This window comes from Moschus berezovskii, chromosome 9, assembly GCF_049115385.1.
Source record: "Moschus berezovskii isolate FMDL1 chromosome 9, NW_MosBer_1.0, whole genome shotgun sequence".
Taxonomy (NCBI): Eukaryota; Metazoa; Chordata; class Mammalia; order Artiodactyla; family Moschidae; genus Moschus; species Moschus berezovskii.
Window position 1 is genome coordinate 32,184,172 of NC_142468.1, and position 20,423 is coordinate 32,204,594.

At 42.5% G+C, this 20,423-nt stretch overlaps 1 protein-coding gene and 1 long non-coding RNA gene across 4 annotated transcripts in view; one reads left to right on the forward strand and one right to left on the reverse strand.

The window, feature by feature from the left end:
* The window catches only part of DAAM1 (dishevelled associated activator of morphogenesis 1), a 180,701-nt gene extending 170,880 nt beyond the window's left edge, over positions 1-9,821 (reverse strand). Inside the window, exon 1 of one of the 3 annotated variants that reach the window (XM_055437065.2) lies at positions 9,520-9,631. Coding sequence is in view for 1 of the 3 variants with exons in the window: in XM_055437062.2 (XP_055293037.2) it covers positions 9,196-9,300 (105 nt within the window). In the remaining 2 variants the exon portion in view is untranslated. Of the gene's footprint in view, positions 1-9,195; positions 9,493-9,519; positions 9,632-9,666 lie in introns of those variants that run through there. The other 2 variants (XM_055437062.2, XM_055437063.2) reach the window with 2 other exon arrangements.
* Positions 9,822-9,999: 178 nt separating this feature from the next.
* LOC129562840 (uncharacterized) lies at positions 10,000-18,838 on the forward strand. The gene is made up of 4 exons (XR_008687266.2): positions 10,000-10,356; positions 12,317-12,455; positions 13,074-13,149; positions 17,032-18,838. It is a non-coding gene; the product is annotated as an uncharacterized LOC129562840 (long non-coding RNA).
* Positions 18,839-20,423: the final 1,585 nt, after the last annotated feature.

Consider the following 20,423-nt stretch of genomic DNA (forward strand, 5'->3'; position numbering starts at 1 on the left):
TGCAACGAGTGGGTAGAGGCCCAGGACACTAATGAACATTCTTCACACACAGTACAGCCCCCAACAACAAAGAAGGATCCTGCCTAAAATGCCAATAGTGCTGAGATTAAGAAACCCTGGATTGGATCATTTGCCAGCCCACTGCTGGATAAATGGTCAAAGAGCCTCTTACTGCAATTTAATTTGGTTTAAAATGGGGACTGAAAACTCAAATGCCTTCAGGGTCCAAGGAGGTTAAGAAGTATCACATAAACAAAGTGGTTGTGTATGAGGCACTACGGTTTGGTGAGGTCAGTGACAAATCAGAATATAAATGTTAACTAAAGTCATTCCATTTTTAAATAACGTTGTCCTGGCCAAATAAAATATGACTGTTGGCTGCATCCATCCTGTGTGCCAATGGTGGTAATCAAATTCTAGTTCAAAGAGATGATCGACTTAAAGAGAACTTGATGGTCACTCAAAGACACCACAGTCTAGCCTCATCCCTTATTATGGAATTTCCTAAGCCCCAAGCCTGGGGAAGACTAGAAGCTGCTCAGTTAAGGAGATTAGACTAGAGATCAGACCTCGAGGGTTTAGCTTCCAGCCAAGAAGAGGGTTTTAGAAACACTACTAAGGACAGGGACCAAAGTTGGAAACTCTGCAAGTATGAAAACAGAATCCCCCTTCGCTGATCTCCATTCTAGGGGAACCCAGTGGACATTATATCAACATCACACAACACCATGTAAGTGAGGTCATTATGTTAGGATGAAATTGTTCTCATAAGATTTTAGAATTTTCACATTGTTTCACAGATGAGGAAACAAGTTTAAAGGAACTACCAAGATTACCCAAACCTGAACCTAAAATCAAATGGTGTTTCTTTTTCCTCTGTGCAATTGCCAAGCAGCAACCAAAAGAAGAGATTTCATTCAAGGTGTCAAACATTTGTTTCTAAAATTGCAACCAACATGAAGAAGTTATACATAGGTGTTGAACTTTCTCAGCCTCATCTCCTTTCCCCATTAGAAAAATCATTAATCCTTTTGCCCGCAAGCCATCATTTTAAGATCTCTTTTCCCCCGCAATGGAAGAATGTAAAGCAGGTTAAATCATTCCAGCCCTCCTTTCAGATCAAATTGGAGAGAGGACAGCCAAGTCAGCAATTCGAGCACAAGAAGGAAGCCCCAATCTCAACAACCCCGTGTGGATGCATGCTTTCTGCTGGAGGAATTCCTGACCTGAGGAGACAGTATAAACAAAGGCAATCCAGAGGGAAACAAATGATAAGATAAGCGAAGCCCAATAACTCCCTCTATCCTCCCTTCCACCTACTTCTCCCAACTTGTTCCATCGGAAAAACAATCTGAGCTTGGGAGAATTACAGTGTAAACCGTCTCCTCTCTGCTGCCACACAGGTCCCTATTCTAAGTAGGAGGTTAAGGGGCAAGACCCTTTATAAGGTCAGTGAATGTGTCTCCCCTGGTATGGAACCTGGCCACAGAGGATCACGGTCTCCCTTAGCCCACAGGGAGGCTGTAAGAGAAAAACTGGCAAGGAAGTAGGTCACTGGTCCTTCAGACTCAAATTACAATCCAAGGAATATAGTAGAAAAAAGTGGCGTACAGAAGAAAGGTAGCTTCAGTCACAGTCTGAAAAGAAACTGGGTCAAACTAAACACACACACACACACGTATTCCTTAGCAGAAAATGTGAACCAAGGCAGTCCTGTGCCACAGTTCCTGTAACTGTAGTTGCAAATGTCACCTCCTTGTTGACTGTCAAGCCCTAAATGGGTCACAGAGGTTTTCTAGACCAATCCAATTTCTATTCTTGATTTTAAAATACAAAAATATAATAAAAGGCCTTTGATTCAACATTCTGAGGATACAATGCAGCCTTAGCTACTGGCTTCAATTCCAGCAAGATTCATTCCAGACTCTCTGACTTTAAGTCTGAATGACCATTGAGTGCTGAGCAGGGAGAGGAGCACCCCTAATGCAAACAAGGTTGCCACACAAATGGAATGGGAGCAGAAATGTTGTTTCTTTTCCCACCACCATCCTAAATCAAACAGCCACCACTAATATGGAGTAACTGTAGCAGCATTTATTTTTTAATTCCTAAATCCTTTACCTTGACCCAAACCATACATTTTCTATATCCACAATTTCACCAACTTTCAAGAATAAGAGAATGCAACAATGACCTCTAAATGATCTAATTTGTCCATTTCATTTTCTTTTTATAATAAGTTTTGTAGTAAATTCTCAAAATTTAGAAGAGTCCCTAGTCTAACCCTTTGTCACAGAACTAGTTTCTAACTGAACTTCTGTATAGACATTTCACTGCTCAGTTTTACCAAAACTCCATGCAACAAATATAAATTTGAGCCTAGATGCATGTGAACAGTCTAGTTCACCAGGTGAATGATCGGGCCATGATCCTTCACTCTTCTTCCAGGGTATAAATCTGGAAAAGCTTTATGGGAGAAGAGCGAAGCCCAGAAAGGGCACCAAAGCACGCACTATGGACTGTGGTCACACCCCTCAGAAAGGGAAAAGACGACGGCTGTGTTTTAGGAAGCTGCCCCTATTCCTAACACACTCTTCACAGAAGGACACATCAGTCAGGAGCAGAAACATAGTTCCTTGGCAAACTGCCAGTGAAGCCCTGCCTCTAACTTATGGGGTCAGAAAAAAACTAAAACCCTCATCAGTTCATTTTCTAATATGGCACCATCTTCGCCCTTAGTGATGAGGGCTATACGGTGATATATCCACGGGGTCTATCCACTGTCTAAGTCTCCTTTGTGACCAGGAGCACAAAGAATTAAAAAAAAAAAAAAAGTTACTAGGATTACAGGTGCAGTTGGTGGCTCCAAGATCAGGCAAAACTAACTCATGCCCTTGACCTGGCTTGTCACTAACAAAATGAGATTAGCCAGTAAGCCAGAATATGAGAACTTATCTCAAAAAACAGAAGATGAGCATCTGCATTGCCCAGATAATACCGAAAGCTCAGAATTAGACTATCTGCACTTGGAATCTAAATTCAGACACTCCATCAGATGGGCAATGTTTGCCAATCATATAGGAGGTTCGTTCCCTCTCCCCCTCCAGAAATAAAGATGACAAAGACCAGTTTAATAGGTGACCCTAACTGTGTGCCTGGCAGAAACACAGGAACCTTCCACTCCTATCCTGGTGCAATTTATAGAACAGAAAGAGTTCAGGCTACTAGTAAAGGTGAATGACACACTTAGGAAACCTAACAAGATGAATTTAAAAATTCTTCTGAAATCAATGACTGTTGAATGAATATTATGTTTCAGCAGCTTAAGGGCTAACAAGGCTTTTGTTTTCATTTTCCTTTCCTGGCAATATGCTGTTACGGCATAACTTTCCTATTATTTCCCTAAATGACACAATTTGTATTTTATTCAATAGTCTTCATTAAATATTGTCAACGTGGCAAAATATCCAGTGTTAAGCCAAAAGTAAAAGATCTATTGTAAGTCAGGAAATCACACCAACATTGGAAATTGAACTTACTTCCCTAGTTTTCCACATTTAATTCACAATAGTGGCTACGGTTTAAAAGAACTGCAATTGTATATCTGGCACCAAATCTGCTCCACTGTAAAAATAAGCCTCTTTTCTAAGACGAGGGTTCAGAAAAAGGCTTATTTTAATATCTAAGCATGTGGGCTATGTTGCTTCAGTCGTGTCTGAATCTGTGACCCCATGGACTGTAGCCCGCCAGGCTCCTCTGTCCATGGGATTCTCCAGGCAAGAATACTGGACTGTGTTGCCATGCTCTCCTCCAGGGGATCTTCCTGACCTAGGGACTGAACCTACCTCTCTTATATCTCCTGCACTAGCAGGCAGGTTCTTTATCACTAGCACCACCTGGGAAACCCATCTAAGGATAACCAATATTAGATGACATGTTTGACTACTGCTCAAGTTTTCATTATTTTCTTTTCAAAAGAGCTTTCACCATGTATATTAAAAGACAACAGGGAGTTGGGAAGCTAAGACATTATGGGAGTCTTAAATCTCAAAACAGGTTTCTGTGGCCCTGCGCTGAGTGAGAAGGGCTTTCTTCAGATAAAAGATTCAACCCACTGAAAAGTTATCTCAGTTAACAAGAGGGTTTAATGCAAATAGATTCAGAGATGGCAAGGAAAAGCATTTCCTTTTTCAAGTAATTTGCCTATCATTCACAAAGCAAAAAGGAGAGAGTTCAGAAATTCTTATCATTCAAATACACAAATGCAACATTCCTAATCTCATTTAACATTTTTTGTTCCAGAAAATCAGACTCTAAGAAACTTTTAAGTCAATAAGCAGTTTTACTCTCAATCGACCTTGACACAAAGGAAGTTGTGATTCCTCCGACTCAGTGGAGAGAAAACCGGAGGCAAGGCAATAATGTGTTTGTGTGTGTGTGTGGGTGCATGGGGGGAGGGGCAGAGGTAAATAATTAGATGCCTGGGTCCCTAATCGGGTCTGGCAGTTACTGCTGTGTGAGTTCAATGAGTTTGTTAACTTCTTCATGCCTCAGTTTCCTCAACTCTAACATGGTGATAACAGTACCTACCCCCTACAGCTGTGAAAGAGGCCATGGTAAAGCTCAAGAAAAGTATTAGGAAAGGCCGGACCCCAGCTAAGCACCTCACATTGTTTGACTATTAGTAGCACATTAGCTCTGAGTGTTTGGCTGCGTGGTCAGGCTGAGGGCTCTTAAGGAGGAAGGCGCCATGGATGGTTGTGAAAACGGAGGGAGAGGCAGGGAAGGCTTCCCGGAAGCTGGAACTGAGACAGCAAGGAGAATTCAGATGCTCAGGTGAGGCGAACCATCATTTCAGAAAGTCATAGATGGGATAAAAACCAGGAGTACTTACACATCCACAGGGCTGAGGGTGTATTTGGTGACTTCAGGTTAATGGGCAGGAGTGGGGCAGGCTCTACATGCTTGTTGCTATGCTCCTAGGACTTAATCACATCATTTTTAGACGTGTACCGTGAATGCAAACTCATTTCAAAATGCTTATTTCTCTGTTTTTGGAACAGTGGAGATGCCAGAAAATACAAAGGTAAACACTTTTTTTTTTTGCTGCGGAAATAGTCTGCTAGAGTGGAATGTAGGTCACCCAGATCCACTTGCATCTCATCTTCATCTGCCCCTCTTTCAGTGGGGCCACGGAGTGGCAGCTTGAAGGAAGGGAGAAGGGGGCACTTCAGATCCATCCTTCAACTCCAATCTCTATCAGCCCCTCAACCACTCCAAGCACATCCTTCAAGAGAGGTATCCTCGGACAGCCAGCCCCAGCCTGCCCCACCAACCCACAGACACAGTCCTCCTTACAAGTTCTGAAATATTACCTATGCAGCAGTTGCCTCTAAACTGCGCCCTCAAATAGAGGAAACCACTATGATCTGATGCTCTAAGTGTTTAAGATACATATATTCACTTAAAAGATTCCCTCCATTACCGAGTTAGAAATTTTGATACCAAAATAAGAGACAGTAGCCCACATTCCTTATCCAAAGAAGAAAAAAATCACAAAACAGAAGAATTTTTGTTTTGACTGGGGCCACCTCTAGAGATTAAACAAGTTTGCTATCCTAAATGGGCAAAGTTGCTTTGTTTCCTGCAATACTAGAATAGACTTAACACTTAGAAATGCCAGGGGCATGACACGAAGCCAGGGAGGGCCCCCACAGAAGTTACCCTCTCTGTGATTATTTCCTGAACCAAACACCTAAGGCTATCATTGGTACCAAGTTTTGTTGGAAAAGCTTGTTTCCCCTGATCCAACAGCTGTAAGTTTTTAAGTAATTTCACAGAAGACCTCAAGATTCTCAAGCCAAAGCCACTCTTTATACAATCCCCCAAATATTTACAAAATGAAACACTTTCAGTCTTAACTATGTTTTATTTGTAAACACCTTATTTGTTCTGATGACCACAGAATCAACACTAAAAGCAGCCTCTTAAACAAAGTAGCTCAAATAAAACCACACACAGAGACACACCAATTCTTAACAGCCAGAGGCGTGTCCACAGAGCAAGAAATTCAGGATTCAAATTCCTTGGCACCTATTCACTGAGCTCCTGTACGCATGTCCACCCACTGCAGCCTCTTTACTATCACATCTCCTCACTCACTCACACTTCTGAAAACCCACAGAATGCAAATTACTGGCCGATAACTGAATGCTACAAATATTGGGCAAATGTCTTTACCCTGTTCTCTCATATCAGCAGTCTGAATAACTTACCCTGTTTATAGAATAACCCCACCCCAGATGAGAGAGCCGTTGTCCACCTTTCTACCCAATGGTGCTTCTGGGGGGCCACTCGTGGCCTGGTAGAAGTCTCTGGGTATCTTTGCCTTGGTCTCTCTTCCTATTCTCCTGTCGTACACCTCCTGGGACAGTTATCTGGGCCAAGGACAGTACAACAGAGAGATATTGAGAAATGTCTGGTTTGGTGTAATAAGAAGTGTATTAAGAATTATGGGGGGGGTAGTCTGTGAGAGTGGAGAAGGAAATGGCAACCCACTCCAGTGTTCATGCCTGGAGAATCCCAGGGATGGGGGAGCCTGGTGGGCTTCCGTCTATGGGGTCACACAGAGTCGGACACGACTGTAGTGACTTAGCAGCAGCAGTCTGTGAGAGAATACAGTCCAAAAGCAAACAGTTACAATTCGATTATTTCAAACACGTGGAAGGCCTTTTATGCCTCAAGTCACATGCTGCACAGGAGTTCTGGTTTATGCTGAGATGAAACTGCTTGATAGAAAACTAAGGACTGTTACAATTGATGACAAAACTATCAGTGGAAAGAATACAGATCTTGGATCTCCAATCATGTTTCTACTAGTGAGTAGTGATTCTACAAATACTTATAAAACACCTGCCAATGGCCAAACACTGCTTTAATTGCTGGATAGGCAGGGACAGGTTAGGCAAAGACTCTGCTCTCAAAAGACCTTCCGAGTGGGAAAAACCCACAAACGGTGGGATTGTTAACAGCATTAGAGGGAGTCAGGAAGTGAGATAATTTAAGGCAATTCTAGTTTGTAATGAAATTTCTGATACTCTTTCCTCATGGGGATGTAATCACCTACTTAAAACAAGAGGATGAATGTCAACCACCTGGCACACAGAATCCCCAAGCGTTTACCTACACATGAATGCACATGCATTGATGCTAACAGATATATACCCCTTAATTGCAATATCTGTGATAATACACTTCGGTATGAAATGAAAGCAGAAGGTAAGCAAAATGTATAGCTCGATTACTCTTAATGCAATTAAATAACCAATAATTGCATTCAACGAGAATCTAAAAAGTCAAAACCTAAACAATTCTACAATAAAAAGATAAATAGATGTCCAGGTACTGGGATAATAGTAGTAAGAGTAGAACTAATATTATAAATACTGATATAGCTGCTTTGCCCACTTTGAAGGATTACCATGAGACCCAGGCTATTTTGCCATACAAGTAGGGCTCAGATATTAACCCGATGTCACAGTGTCAAAAGCTGGGCTTAAACTCTCATCTTCAGATTTCTTTGAGAAACATAAAAGACGGCGAACAACTCCTTTTTAGAGTCACAAGGTTTTATACTGAAATCAACTTCAGGAAACACTCTATGCTGCTTTCCCCAGGTCCCCAATGACTGAGGTCCCCAGAGGCAGAGGGTTCACCCCAGAATGGGGAAGCCATAAATGCCGGAGCAGGACCCAGGCTTCCCAAATCCCAACCCTCTCAAGGATCTGAATCCTCTAGGCAGGCTTTTTAGATTTCATTAGAAACACATGGGATAGCAGTGAATTCCAGAAGTCAATTTCAGTCATTACTTGTCCCTCGAATTGCACTTACGGCAAATTGAGGACCTTTACTGGTAGCCAGGGAGCTCTCTTCACGCATGACAGAGAACTCCTTGAGAAAGCTGTTCCCAACACTATTACATGTTATTAGGAAAATGAAGCAGCTAGCGTGAAAGAGGAAAGAGATCTTCTGGTTGTAATTTTTGGAGTCTGCCTCAGGACAAAGGCTCTCAACAGCTTTTTCTGGGGCTGGAGCTGGAGAGACCAGGTATGGGCTCGAGAGAGGGAAAGGGGTCTAAAAATTGTATTCAAGCTATTTACAGGGAATGGAGAGAGCCCGGGACCTTGAAACCGGTGACCAGGAGAGAGCAGCTGGGCCCAGGGCGAGCATCTGACCACACCTACTGGCCACGCCCTCCCAGCTGCCCGCAGGGCCACGACGAATTGAAACAGCAGTGGGAGCAGTTAAGATTCCAACGGCAGGAGTCGCCATGGCAACAGGATTCATCTTGCAGGCAAACTCCGCTTCAATTCACTAGGTCCTTCCCGAGCCTCGGGAAACTACTAGCTCAACGAGAGCGTCACGGGTGGCATTTACTCTTAATGCTCTCCTTGAGTATCCTGGAGATGGGGGCGGAAGGTGAGGGGCTGGGTAGTGAACGAGGGTTGGAGTGTATTCGATTCCTGGGTCCATTAAAATATTTTATAGGAACGAGAGGCAGAATACCCCCAATCGCAGGCTGAGAGCAACTTGAGAACAGAACCTTAAGCAAAGGTTTGATGAATGAGTAAGAGAAGGGATAAGGGTGCTAGGGAAAGGAAATCCAGAAGACTTTATTATACAGAGTTCTTGGGCCTCGCACACGTCTCCATGAGGATCACAAGCAGTTTTCACCACTAGCTGGGAAACCCGATTACCCAGCCCTTCTGTCCCACTGCGACTCGTATCGTTATTCAACTCTCCCCACCGCTTTCCCACCGCCCAGCCAGCACTCCGGGCAGACGCTTCGTCCTAGCTCAAGTGCTTCTGGTCGAGGGAGCCTTCAGTGCAAGGGGCACCAAGGCGTGCCCTACCCAAAGGGACAGGAGGCTGGATCGCCCTGCGGCGCCTCGAACCCGGTCCGCAGACTGCGCAGCCTCCCCTCGCCGCTGTCCGCAAACACCCCTCGCTTCTTCCGCAACGTGGGTTTCCCTCCTCTTTCTGAGACCTTAAGCTTCCAACTTCGCCTAAATTACAGTCACTCCATCCCTTTCGAATGAGTCTTGGGACGAGGGTGCCCGGGATAGCGGGGGTTCTGCTGGGACGCGAACGAGTAAATGAGTCCCGCCTCTTCGGTTACCACTTTAACAAGCCTACCTCGGGATTCTCCCTTCCAGAGCCTCCGGGGCCAGCAACTCCCGACAGTAGCAGTGCCCGCAGCACCCAGCAGAGGCCAAGAGCCCCAGAGCCCCAGCGTGTCATCTGCAAGACGGCGAGTGGTACCCTGCTGGCTCTCTTGGCGTCCAAGCGCCTCAAGAAAGAAAGAAGGGAGGCAACTCCGTCCTCGGGGCGCCTTCCCCCGGGCTCGCCTTGCTTTGAGTCGCGCTTGCAGCCATTTTCCCAAACCCAGCTTGGCAGCTGGGAGCTGTCTAAGTCCTGTTCCCACCCAGACCCAACCTGAAGGACGGGTTTAATATTTACCTACTGGCCCGGGAGCTCCGGGAAGGCAGCGGGAGGGCGCGCTGCGAACCCAGCACCGGGCCGCGAAGAAGCGCGCCCACCCCCGCGCCACCGCGCGGTGCCTCTTAATGAATGAGTGCGGCGGGCGACGCGGCACGTCCCCCTTACCTGAGCAGCCCCTGCATGCTGAAAAGGCGGCTCTGCGCTCCGGGTACAATGGGATCCGGTTAAACAGTTTCCTTCACAGCCGCTCGTAGGTTACCAACTCGCAGGTGACATCACCCTCTCCTCGCCTGATAGGATACAATGTGGCGCCCACTGCGCATGGACTCCCGGGCCGGGCCCGTGCACTCCTGGGAATCGTAGTTCACACTCCACAAGCAGAGCGTGGACAGCTACGCTCCTGAGGTTCTGGAAACTACACTTCCCAGCAAACTCCGGAGCCTCTTCGTCCCCGCCCCTATCCCCGCCCCCTCCGCGACCCGCCCCCTCCCCGCCCTCCAGCCTTGCAGTAGTAGCGGTGGTCTTTCAGGAGCGAGCTGCGGACTACGCGGGCAAGAGTAGGAGGGGAAGCTCCCTGAGGTCGTGCCCTTTGACTTGACCTCTTCTAGGCCCCGTGCGGTCTCTGAGGGACCAGCAGGGTCCAGGCTACTGCACATCAGCCAGGCAGGTCTGACCAACCCAGCTCTATTGGCCCCAGCTGGGAAGAGATTAAGCCTTTCACTGTCTTCCCTCTGCGCAGCAACTAATGAATAGGACACTCTGGTTTCTGGGTTAAATGCGGTCCTGGAATTCCCCAAGTCCCGGACGATGAAGGACGCTGACCCGAAGGAAAGAAATCTCCCTGTGCTTCTCTTGGTACAAATCACCTGCCTTCTCTTTCCTTCTCCCATTTAACGGAGTCAGGGTGACCAGCCAGAACTCGGGGAACAGTTTAGTCGGCTAAGCTGACAGAATAACGCAGGGTGTCAGTAATAAAAATGCAGTGTAACAGATTAGATAGTCGCCGCAGCACTCCGTCAGGGAGCCTGCTGCTGCTGCAGAGATAATACTATCGCGCAGCCATGCTTTTGTTCTCTGCAGCAGACTTCCCGCTCTCATGGCTCTGAATTCTCAGGAAGACAACATCCTTGCCTGAAGTTTTAATAAATAACACATATGTATACATGTGCTCTTAAATGCACACACTTTCCCCTTAATTTATATACCATACTCTTCAAATTTTTGTATGACTTCAGCCAAACAACACATCATGCTGTTCAGGAATTACTGTGATATTAATAACCGAAATGTTTAATTAAAAGTAAGCAAAGGGTATGTAAAATTCCAAACCTTCAGGAAAATTTTATTTTTAATATGTATATTTTTCCCATGGCACTTCACATTACTCAATGATCACCAAATGTTATGAAAAATTAACATTGAGAGCAAATCTCTAGGTGTCTTTTTAAATGAAAAAAAAAAAACAATACATCTAGTTATTCCAGTTGTAAAGGTGAATTGTAATGGCATTTGATATCTTAGTCACATTTAAGGATTAGTTCACACCCCTGTTTCCACTAGCAGAATGTCTAGAAGACCACAGTTTGGCAGGGGGAGCGGGGCGGGGGGGGATTCACAAAATTTCAAACAATTCTCCACCTAATTGTTGGTGAAAGTTTTATCACCCTTATTTTCTCATATCATTGTGCAAGAATAATGGGGTTCAAGAGAAAAATATTCATGGAACTAACTGAGGATCTCAGGAAAGAGAGAAATGTTTTGTTTTTCTGAGGGAGAGATTTTAGCACTAAATTCTGATTTTCTCTTAACAAGCCAGTTTCTTACAGCCAGACACATTTTTATCCACTGAAGGAAGATGACTTTGAGTATTGCTCTCCTGTTCTGAGCTATTCCACCCATTCCAAATATTGTTTTAAATGGAACCTAGACAATACAAATGTTCCATTGGCCTGCAGATCAAGAGTACAATCAGTGATATTCTAACTAATGGGTAGACTTAATGTATTGATGTTCATTGTGGGGAAATATTCAGAAGAAACTTGACCTGGGATGATTCTTAAAGCTCTCCCTATCTTGTCACTGTGTAAAGCTTTTAGATGGAAATATAATCAATCATTGAGCCTGAAATTTATTGAGTCAAATTGGATGTGGAGATTCTTTATAAGGCAAGACTTAGCCTTACAGATAAAAGTCTATTACAGTATTGAGATATATTCTGGGGAGTAACTCTACAGGGTAAATCACCCTTCAGCAAGTTTTCTTCGGTCTTCAGTAATGAAGGAGAGGATGAAGTCTGCCTGAAGAAAAAATTCCATTCTCTATAGCAATTAATATTATAGGGATGTGCTGTATTACATATATCATTTTTCTATGTAAAGGACATCATACACACTAGATTATAAGCACAAAAATGTGTGGATATGCGTGTGAGCTGCCCTTACTATTAAATAGATATAAGTATAGATAATAAATACTGAAAGCAAGTCATTGTGTTTGGAAGCATTTTGCTATGCGTGATGAATTTGAACTGATCCCTGCACACTATTTCATTGGTAACCAGGGGAAACAAAGATGGCTCTTCAGCATCAGAAATGCAATCTGTGGATCTGGAACCAGAGGAAGCTTAACAGCATCAATGCAGACAGAAAGGAAACCCCCGCTACACACACACACATTCACATAAACTCATTGTGTGTGTTTCTATTTCTTTCTAGATGATTAAATAGTCTCATAAGCCATCAGAAACACCCACTCTGTGCAGCTTAATTTATACTCTCAAATGAGTTTTTTAAACTTTTTTCTTTTCTTTTTAAAGGACTGCTATTATTCCAGAATGATCTCATGAAAGGCCGCATCTTGTCCAATAATCATTACCTATTAATTAAGAACCCACAGGACCACTGAGAATAGATTAATTGACCATCTACAGAAGAAGGCAAGGGAAAGGCATCATGGTATGTTTTGCTCATCTTTCAAAATATTTCCTCTCAGTAATGGTTACAAGGTTTTTCTCTAGATGCTGGGTTTTAGATAAGGGAGGAAGTGAGATACCAACAGAGAAAGAATTTGAAGTTTGTAGCCCTGCATGTGTTTTCACACAATAGCTTGGTGTTTTGCAACAATTGAGGTTGTGTACTAAGTCCAGGTTTGGGATCTTGCCATTTTGCCACTTATGAGCCATGTGACTTTATTTCATGTTGCTTATTTTCTCTGAGTTTCAGTTTCCTTATTTTTCAAATAGAGCTAACGGTAAACTTACTTCACAAGGGTTTTTTTTTAGGATTAGGTTAGGTGAGACAGATAAAAACACTTTTCAAATTGAAAAGAACTATACAAATGCCAGTTCTTGTTATTTGCAATTTTCTCCTGAAGATTAACTCAGAAATGTCACCCCTAATTATGGAACAAGCTAATAAAAACCTAGTTAAATTATTAGAAATGATACAGTGTGCACATATTATTTCAGTAATTTGCAAGTTGGCAAAATGTTCTTTGATTAAAAATTGAGAAATCCACATTAAACAGTGCTAGCCCTAAGCTTGCTTTCTTACACGTACCTTGTTCTTACACAGCATCCAGCTAACTTCGATATCCCAGGTCATCTTCCCCAAACTTCCCAACCAGGAGAAGCACTGCTGGGAGACTGAGGTAGGCGGAAGGGAGGACACTGGGTGTTTCATTACCACCACAGAGCTGCACTTGGGTGATGTTTCTGGCAGCTGCAACAGCATTTTCTGCTTTGGACTGGTTCACCGTGATTCCAGCTTCTTCCAGGTCACTGTGGCCTTGTTAATGCCATCTTCTCCAGTTATACCTCCAGTCTACTGGTGGGGGTAGCTTCCTGCTGTTGCTAATCTTATTACCTGTTTGTCTTCTCAAACCTTCTATCACGTGTGTGACCAGTTCCCTGTACTGTATTATCTGTTTTAAATGCTTAGAATGGTTTTTGTTTTTGTGGTGGAACACAACTCATATACTCATGTCTTAGTTTAAGTTCTTTTAGGGGCAGGCTCTGGACGGAGGTTCGTGACATTGTACAGGAGACAGGGACCAAGACCATCCCCATGGAAAAGAAATGCAAAAAAGCAAAATGGCTGTCTGAGGAGGCCTTACAAATAGCTGTGAAAAGAAGAGAAGCAAAAAGCAAAGGAGAAAAGGAAAGATATGAGCATCTGAATGCAGAGTTCCAAAGAAGAGCAAGGAGAGATAAGAAAGCCTTCCTCAGTGATCGATGCAAAGAAATAGAGGAAAACAACAGAATAGGAAAAACAAGAGATCTCTTCAAGAAAATTAGAGATTCCAAGGGAACATTTCATGCAAAGATGGGCTCGATAAAGGACAGAAATGGTATGGACCTAACAGAAGCAGAAGATATTAAGAAGAGGTGGCAAGAATACACAGAAGAACTGTACAAAAAAGATCTTCACAACCAAGATAGTCACGATAACGTGATCACTGACCTAGAGCCAGACATCTTGGAATGTGAAGTCAAGTGGGCGTTAGAGAGCATCACTACGAACAAAGCTAGTGGAGGTGATGGAATTCCAGTTAAGCTATTTCAAATCCTGAAAGATGATGCTGTGAAAGTGCTGCACTCAATATGCCAGCAAATTTGGAAAACTCAGCAGTGGCCACAGGACTGGAAAAGGTCAGTCTTCTTTCCAATCCCAAAGAAAGGCAATGCCAAAGAATGCTCAAACTAACGCATCATTGCACTCATCTCATACGCTAGTAAAGTCATGCTCAAAATTCTCCAAGCCAGGCTTCAGCAATATGTGAACCGTGAACTCCCAGATGTTCAAGCAGGTTTTAGAAAAGGCAGAGGCACCAGAGATCAAATTGCCAACATCTGCTGGATCATGGAGAAAGCAAGAGAGTTCCAGAAAAACATCTATTTCTGCTTCATTGTCTATGCCAAAGCCTTTGACCGTGTGGATCACAATAAACTGTGGAACATTCTGAAAGAGATGGGAATACCAGACCACCTGACCTGCCTTTTGAGAAACCTGTATGCAGGTCAGGAAGCAACAGTCAGAACTGTACATGGAACAACAGACTGGTTCCAAATAGGAAAAGGAGTACGTCAAGGCTGTATATTGTCACCTTGCTTATTTAACTTATATGGAGAGTACATCATGAGGAACACTGGGCTGGAAGAAGCACCAGCTGGAATCAAGATTGCTGGGAGAAATATCAATAACCTCAGATATGCAGATGACAGTACCCTTATGGCAGAAAGTGAAGAGGAAATCAAAAGCCTCTTGATGACAGTGAAAGAGGAGAGTGAAAAGGTTGGCTTGAAGCTCAACATTCAGAAAACAAAGATCATGGCATCTGGTCCCATCACTTCATGGGAAATAGATGGAAAAACAGTGGAAACAGTGTCAGACTTTATTTTTTTGGGCTCCAAAATCACTGCAGATGCTGATTGCAGCCATGAAATTAAAAGACGCTTACTCCTTGGAAGGAAATTTATGACCAACCATGATAGTATATTTAAAAGCAGAGACATTACTTTGCCAACAAAGGTCCGTCTGGTCAAGGCTATGGTTTTTCCCATGGTCATGTATGGATGTGAGAGTTGGACTGTGAAGAAGGCTGATCGCCAAAGAATTGATGCTTTTGACCTGTGGTGTTGGATTAGACTCTTGAGAGTCCCTTGGACTGCAAGGAGATCCAACCAGTCCATTCTAAAGGAGATCAATCCTGGGTGTCCATTGGAAGGACTGATGCTAAAGCTGAAACTCCAATACTTTGGCCACATCATGCGATGAGTTGACTCACTGGAAAAGACTCTGATGCTGGGAAAGGTTGGGGGTGGGAGGAGAAGGGGACGACAGAGAATGAGATGGCTGGATGGCATCACCAACTCTGTGTACATGAGTTTGAGTGAACTCCGGGAGTTGGTGATGGACAGGGAGGCCTGGCGTGCTGTGCTGGGGTCGCGGAGAGTCAGACACGACTGAGCGACTGAACTGAACTGAACTGAGGGGCAGGCAACAGAAGCTTGCAAACAGGCCAGTTTGCAAAATAATGAAGGTATTAAGATGTATTCAAAGGACTGAACAACCAAGGCTCCACCAAAGAGCAGGAGCCAGACCAACTCTGGGAACCCGAACAGTGGTGGTTTTGGACCTTCTCTCCAGAGCATTGCTCTAATAGCCCTCTGTCTCTGTGTCTCTTTGTTCCAATATTCAAATTGCTGAGAAAAACTGGTTGCCCTGGCTCAGAGTGACTGCTGCTGCTGCTAAGTCGCTTCAGTCGTATCCGACTCTGTGCGACCCCATAGATGGTAGCCCACCAGGCTCCCCCGTCCCTGGGATTCTCCAGGCAAGAACACTGGAGTGGGTTGCCATTTCCTTCTTCAATGCATGAAAGTGAAAAGTGAAAGTGAAGTCACTCAGTCTCCTAGCGACCCCCTAGACTGCAGCCTACCAGGCTCCTCTGTCCATGGGATTTTCCAGGCAAGAGTACTGGAATGGGTTGCCATTGCCTTCTCGGCTCAGAGTGACTATCCCAGACTTAATTATCTACAGCAGTAATTCTTCAAGGAGGGCCCCAGATCAGCAGCATTAATGTCATCCAAGCACTTGTTAGAAATGAAAATACGAGCGCCCCACCCACAGACCTACTGGAAAAGAAACTTTAGGGCTGGGCCTCACAGTCTGTGTTTTGATAAGTCCTCAAGCTTATTCTGACACTCAATGACAGTTTTCAAACCACTTGTCTATAGCAAAGATTACAAGATCTTGTGGCTCAGATGTGATTACTCATGACCTATCCCTGTGTGTCTGGGAGTCTTCCCAGAGAGGAAGAAGTGTTGTGAACTTGGCCACCACCCCTAAGAGGTGTTGGGGAAGCTGGTAAATCTGTTAAGATCTTAAAGGTAAATTTTGGTTCTTCCTGAGGGAGAGGACTTTGTAGATTTCTGAACCAACTTAAATCAATTTAGTCACTGTAGAGGCATTTGAAAAAGATTCATTTCACTCTGAGAATTCAGTAAAGCTGAAAAACCGGCACTGGGGCAGGACACGGGGGATGGAATCTTACAAAAATCTAAGAATACTAACAATAACATCAGACCACAGTAACAGAAGATATGAAAATAGTTCCAGTCTGTCAAATTCTCTCCACTCCAGTCTCATCTGAATAGATCCTGGGAATTCAGAAACAAAAACTGTTGTTTGAATATCTTAGCTGCAATCCCTCTATCACCTTCTTTATAACTGGTTTACCCTTAGCCCATCTATGAGACCTGCAGTTTTCAATTCTGTACCACTGGCCCCATGTGGCTATTTAAATTTATGTTAATTAAAATTAAATAAAATGTAAACAATCAGGTCCTCAGTCACAATAGTCACATTTCAAGCAATGAAGTCACACATGACTAATAGATATCATATTGGACACTTTGGAAACAGAGCATTCTCATCATTTCACAGAGTCCTATTGGACACCACTGCCCTAGACTTTTACCTCATGAATTTTCAGATCATGCTGAAATCTACCCTACTTCCCTATCTTTTCCAGGTCAAATTCCAGGGAGAAAGAAAGAATGAAAAAGTGAAAGAGAAGAGGAAAAAAATCTGATTGTTCCAGTTCACCATTATAAGCCACATCATAGTATAAATCACTGGCTACCATGAAAAAGGCATTTGGCAGAACAGAAAAATGACCAAAAATCTTGAATAGGCACCACACACAACCGCCCCCTTCCCAACATCCAAATGGTCAATAAACATATAAAAAAATACTCAAATTAATTACCCACCAGGGAAATATAAAAACCACAATGGGAAGCTACTGCAGATTCATCAGATTGGTTAAAATTAAAAGCACTAATTATATTAAGGATTGGCAAAGATCAGAAGCAACTTAAATCTCTCATAGTCAGTGAAAGTATAAATTTGTATAACTGCTTTGGAAAACTCTTTGTTAGTATTCACCAAGAGTGAACACTCACATACTTTATATAGCCCAGAAATCCACTCCTAGAAATATACCCAACAATTGCTTATATACATATGTTCACAAAAAGATACATAATTCAATATTCACAGCTATGATATTCAGCCCATGGTTCCTATGCAATATTTGGGATATACTTATATTAAAAATACTCTTCATTGTTTGCCTGAAATTGAAATTTAACCAAGAGTTCTGCATTTTTATTTGCTAAATCTGACAGTCCTATTATATAATCTCAAACTAGAAACAGCACAATGGTTCATCAAAAGTAGAATGCATAAATACACTGTGGCACAGACACATAATTAATACTATGTAACCGGAGTCAGCAAACTTTTTCTGTAAACGGCTACATAGTAAATACTTTTTAGGCTTTGTGGGCTATATGATCTCTGTTCAGTTCAGTTCAGTTCAGTCGCTCAGTGGTGTCCGACTCTTTGTGACCCCATGGATCACAGCACGCCAGGCCTCCCTGTCCATCACCAACTCCCGGAGTTCACTCAAACTCATCCACAGAGTCAGTGATGCCATCCAGCCATCTCATTCCCTGTCATCCCCTTCTGCCGCCCCCAACCGTTCCCAGCATCAGAGTCTTTTCCAGTGAGTCAACTGGTCGCATGAGGTGGCCAAAGTATTGGAGTTTCAGCTTTAGCATCAGTCCTTCCAATGAACACCCAGGATTGATCTCCTTTAGAATGGACTGGTTGGATCTCCTTGCAGTATAAGGGACTCTCAAGAGTCTTCTCCAACACCGCAGTTCTCTGTAACAACTACCCAACTCTGCCCTGTAGCTTGAAAGTGGCCCTAGGTGTAAATTAAAGAGCATAGCTGTATTTCAATAAAACTTTATTTACAACAACAGTCAGCTGGCCTGTAAGAAATAGTTTTACAGGCTCTCCAGAAGTGATAGTGAATGAGTCCTGTCTCCATGTAAGTATATGAATGAACCTCACAAAATTAACACTGAGTCAAAGAGCATATATTGTATGATTACATTTATATAAAATTCAAAAACAGGTACAACTAATAGTGGTGTTAGAGACAAAATAGTAGTACCTTCAGGAGATAGTAAGAGGAGAGTATGAAGAAAGTCTCTGGGATGTTGGTAGTGTTCAAAATTTTTCTGAGTTATATGAGTATTTCACTTTGTGAAAATTCACCATACTGTACACTTACAATTTGTGTGCGTTTATATATGTGCATTATATGAAAATAAAATATTAATAGTTATATAAATTAAAAACTAGGCCAAATTATCTCAACATCATGCCCATAAGAAATTATTTTATGAATTCTGGTACCCATGTTTTTTGCTTATCCCTAATTATAACAGGAATTCATGTTCTTTATAGAGAATTTTTAAAATATTGCTCCTTAAGGTGATAAAATCTCCCATAGGCCTACAAACTAGTGAGAAAGATGAACATTTCTTTCCCTTGCCCTTCTTCTCTTTCAAACTCAGGGTCATTTTATTTTACAATTGGCCTACTTTGTTTAAAAAATTATACCCTGGGCATTCTCTATGTCATTGGTTTTTTATGTTTTATCATGTGAAAGTAACCATTTTTTATTTAATTAATCATCTGTTATAGAATAAATCATTTCCAATTTTTTTAATATTATCAGTAACTGTGATAGACCTAATAGTTCAGTTGTACCCATCCATGATTAAATCTTTAGGAGTAGGTATACAGCATAGGAGGATATAAAGACTTTTCATGTTTTTTAGCAGTGCTAAGGGGGAAGTTCATAGCAATACAGGCACACCTCAAGAAATAAGAAAAAAGTCAACTAAATAACCTAACTCTACATCTAAAGAAACTAGAAAAGGAAGTAATGAAGAACCCCAGGGTTAGCAGAAGGAAAGAAATCATAAAAATTAGGGCAGAGATAAATGCAAAAGAAACAAAAGAGACCATAGCAAAAATCAGCAAAGCCAAAAGCTGGTTCTTTGAGAAGGTAAATAAAATTGACAAACCACTGTCCAGACTCATCAAGAAACAAAGGGAGAAGAACCAAATCAATAAAATTAGAAATGAAAATGGAGAGATCACAACTGACAACACAGAAATACAAAGGATTATTAGAGAATACTATCAGCAATTATATGGCAATAAAATGAATAACTTGGAAGAAATGGACAAATTCCTAGAAAAGTACACCTTGCCAAAACTGAACCAGGAAGAAATAGAAAATCTGAACAGACCCATCATAAGCATGGAATAGAGAAAGTAATCGGAAATCTTCCAGCAAACAAAAGCCCAGGTCCAGACGGCTTCACAGCTGAATTCTATCAAAAATTTAGTGAAGAGCTAACACCTATTCTACTCAAACTCTTCCAGAAAATTGCTGAGGAAGGAAAACTTCCAAACTCATTCTATGAGGCCACCATCACCCTAATCCCAAAACCTGGTAAAGATCCCACAAAAAAAGAAAACTACAGGCCAATATCACTGATGAACATAGATGCAAAAATCCTTAACAAAATTCTAGCAATCAGAATCCAACAACACGTTAAGAAGATCATACATCATGACCAAGTGGGCTTTATCCCAGGAATGCAAGGATTCTTCAATATCTGCAAATCAATCAACGTAATACACCACATTAACAAACTGAAAAATAAAAATCATATGATTATCTCAATAGATGCAGAGAAAGCCTTTGACAAAATACAACATCCATTTATGATAAAAACTCTCCAGAAAGTGGGAATAGAAGGGACATATCTCAACATAATAAAAGCTATATATGACAAACCCACAGCAAACATTATCCTCAATGGTGAAAAACTGAAAACATTTCCCCTAAAGTCAGGAACAAGACAAGGGTGCCCACTCTCCCCACTACTATTCAACATAGTTCTGGAAGTTTTGGCTACAGCAATCAGAGCAGAAAAAGACATAAAAGGAATACAAAATGGAAAAGAAGAAGTAAAACTTTCACTGTTCGCT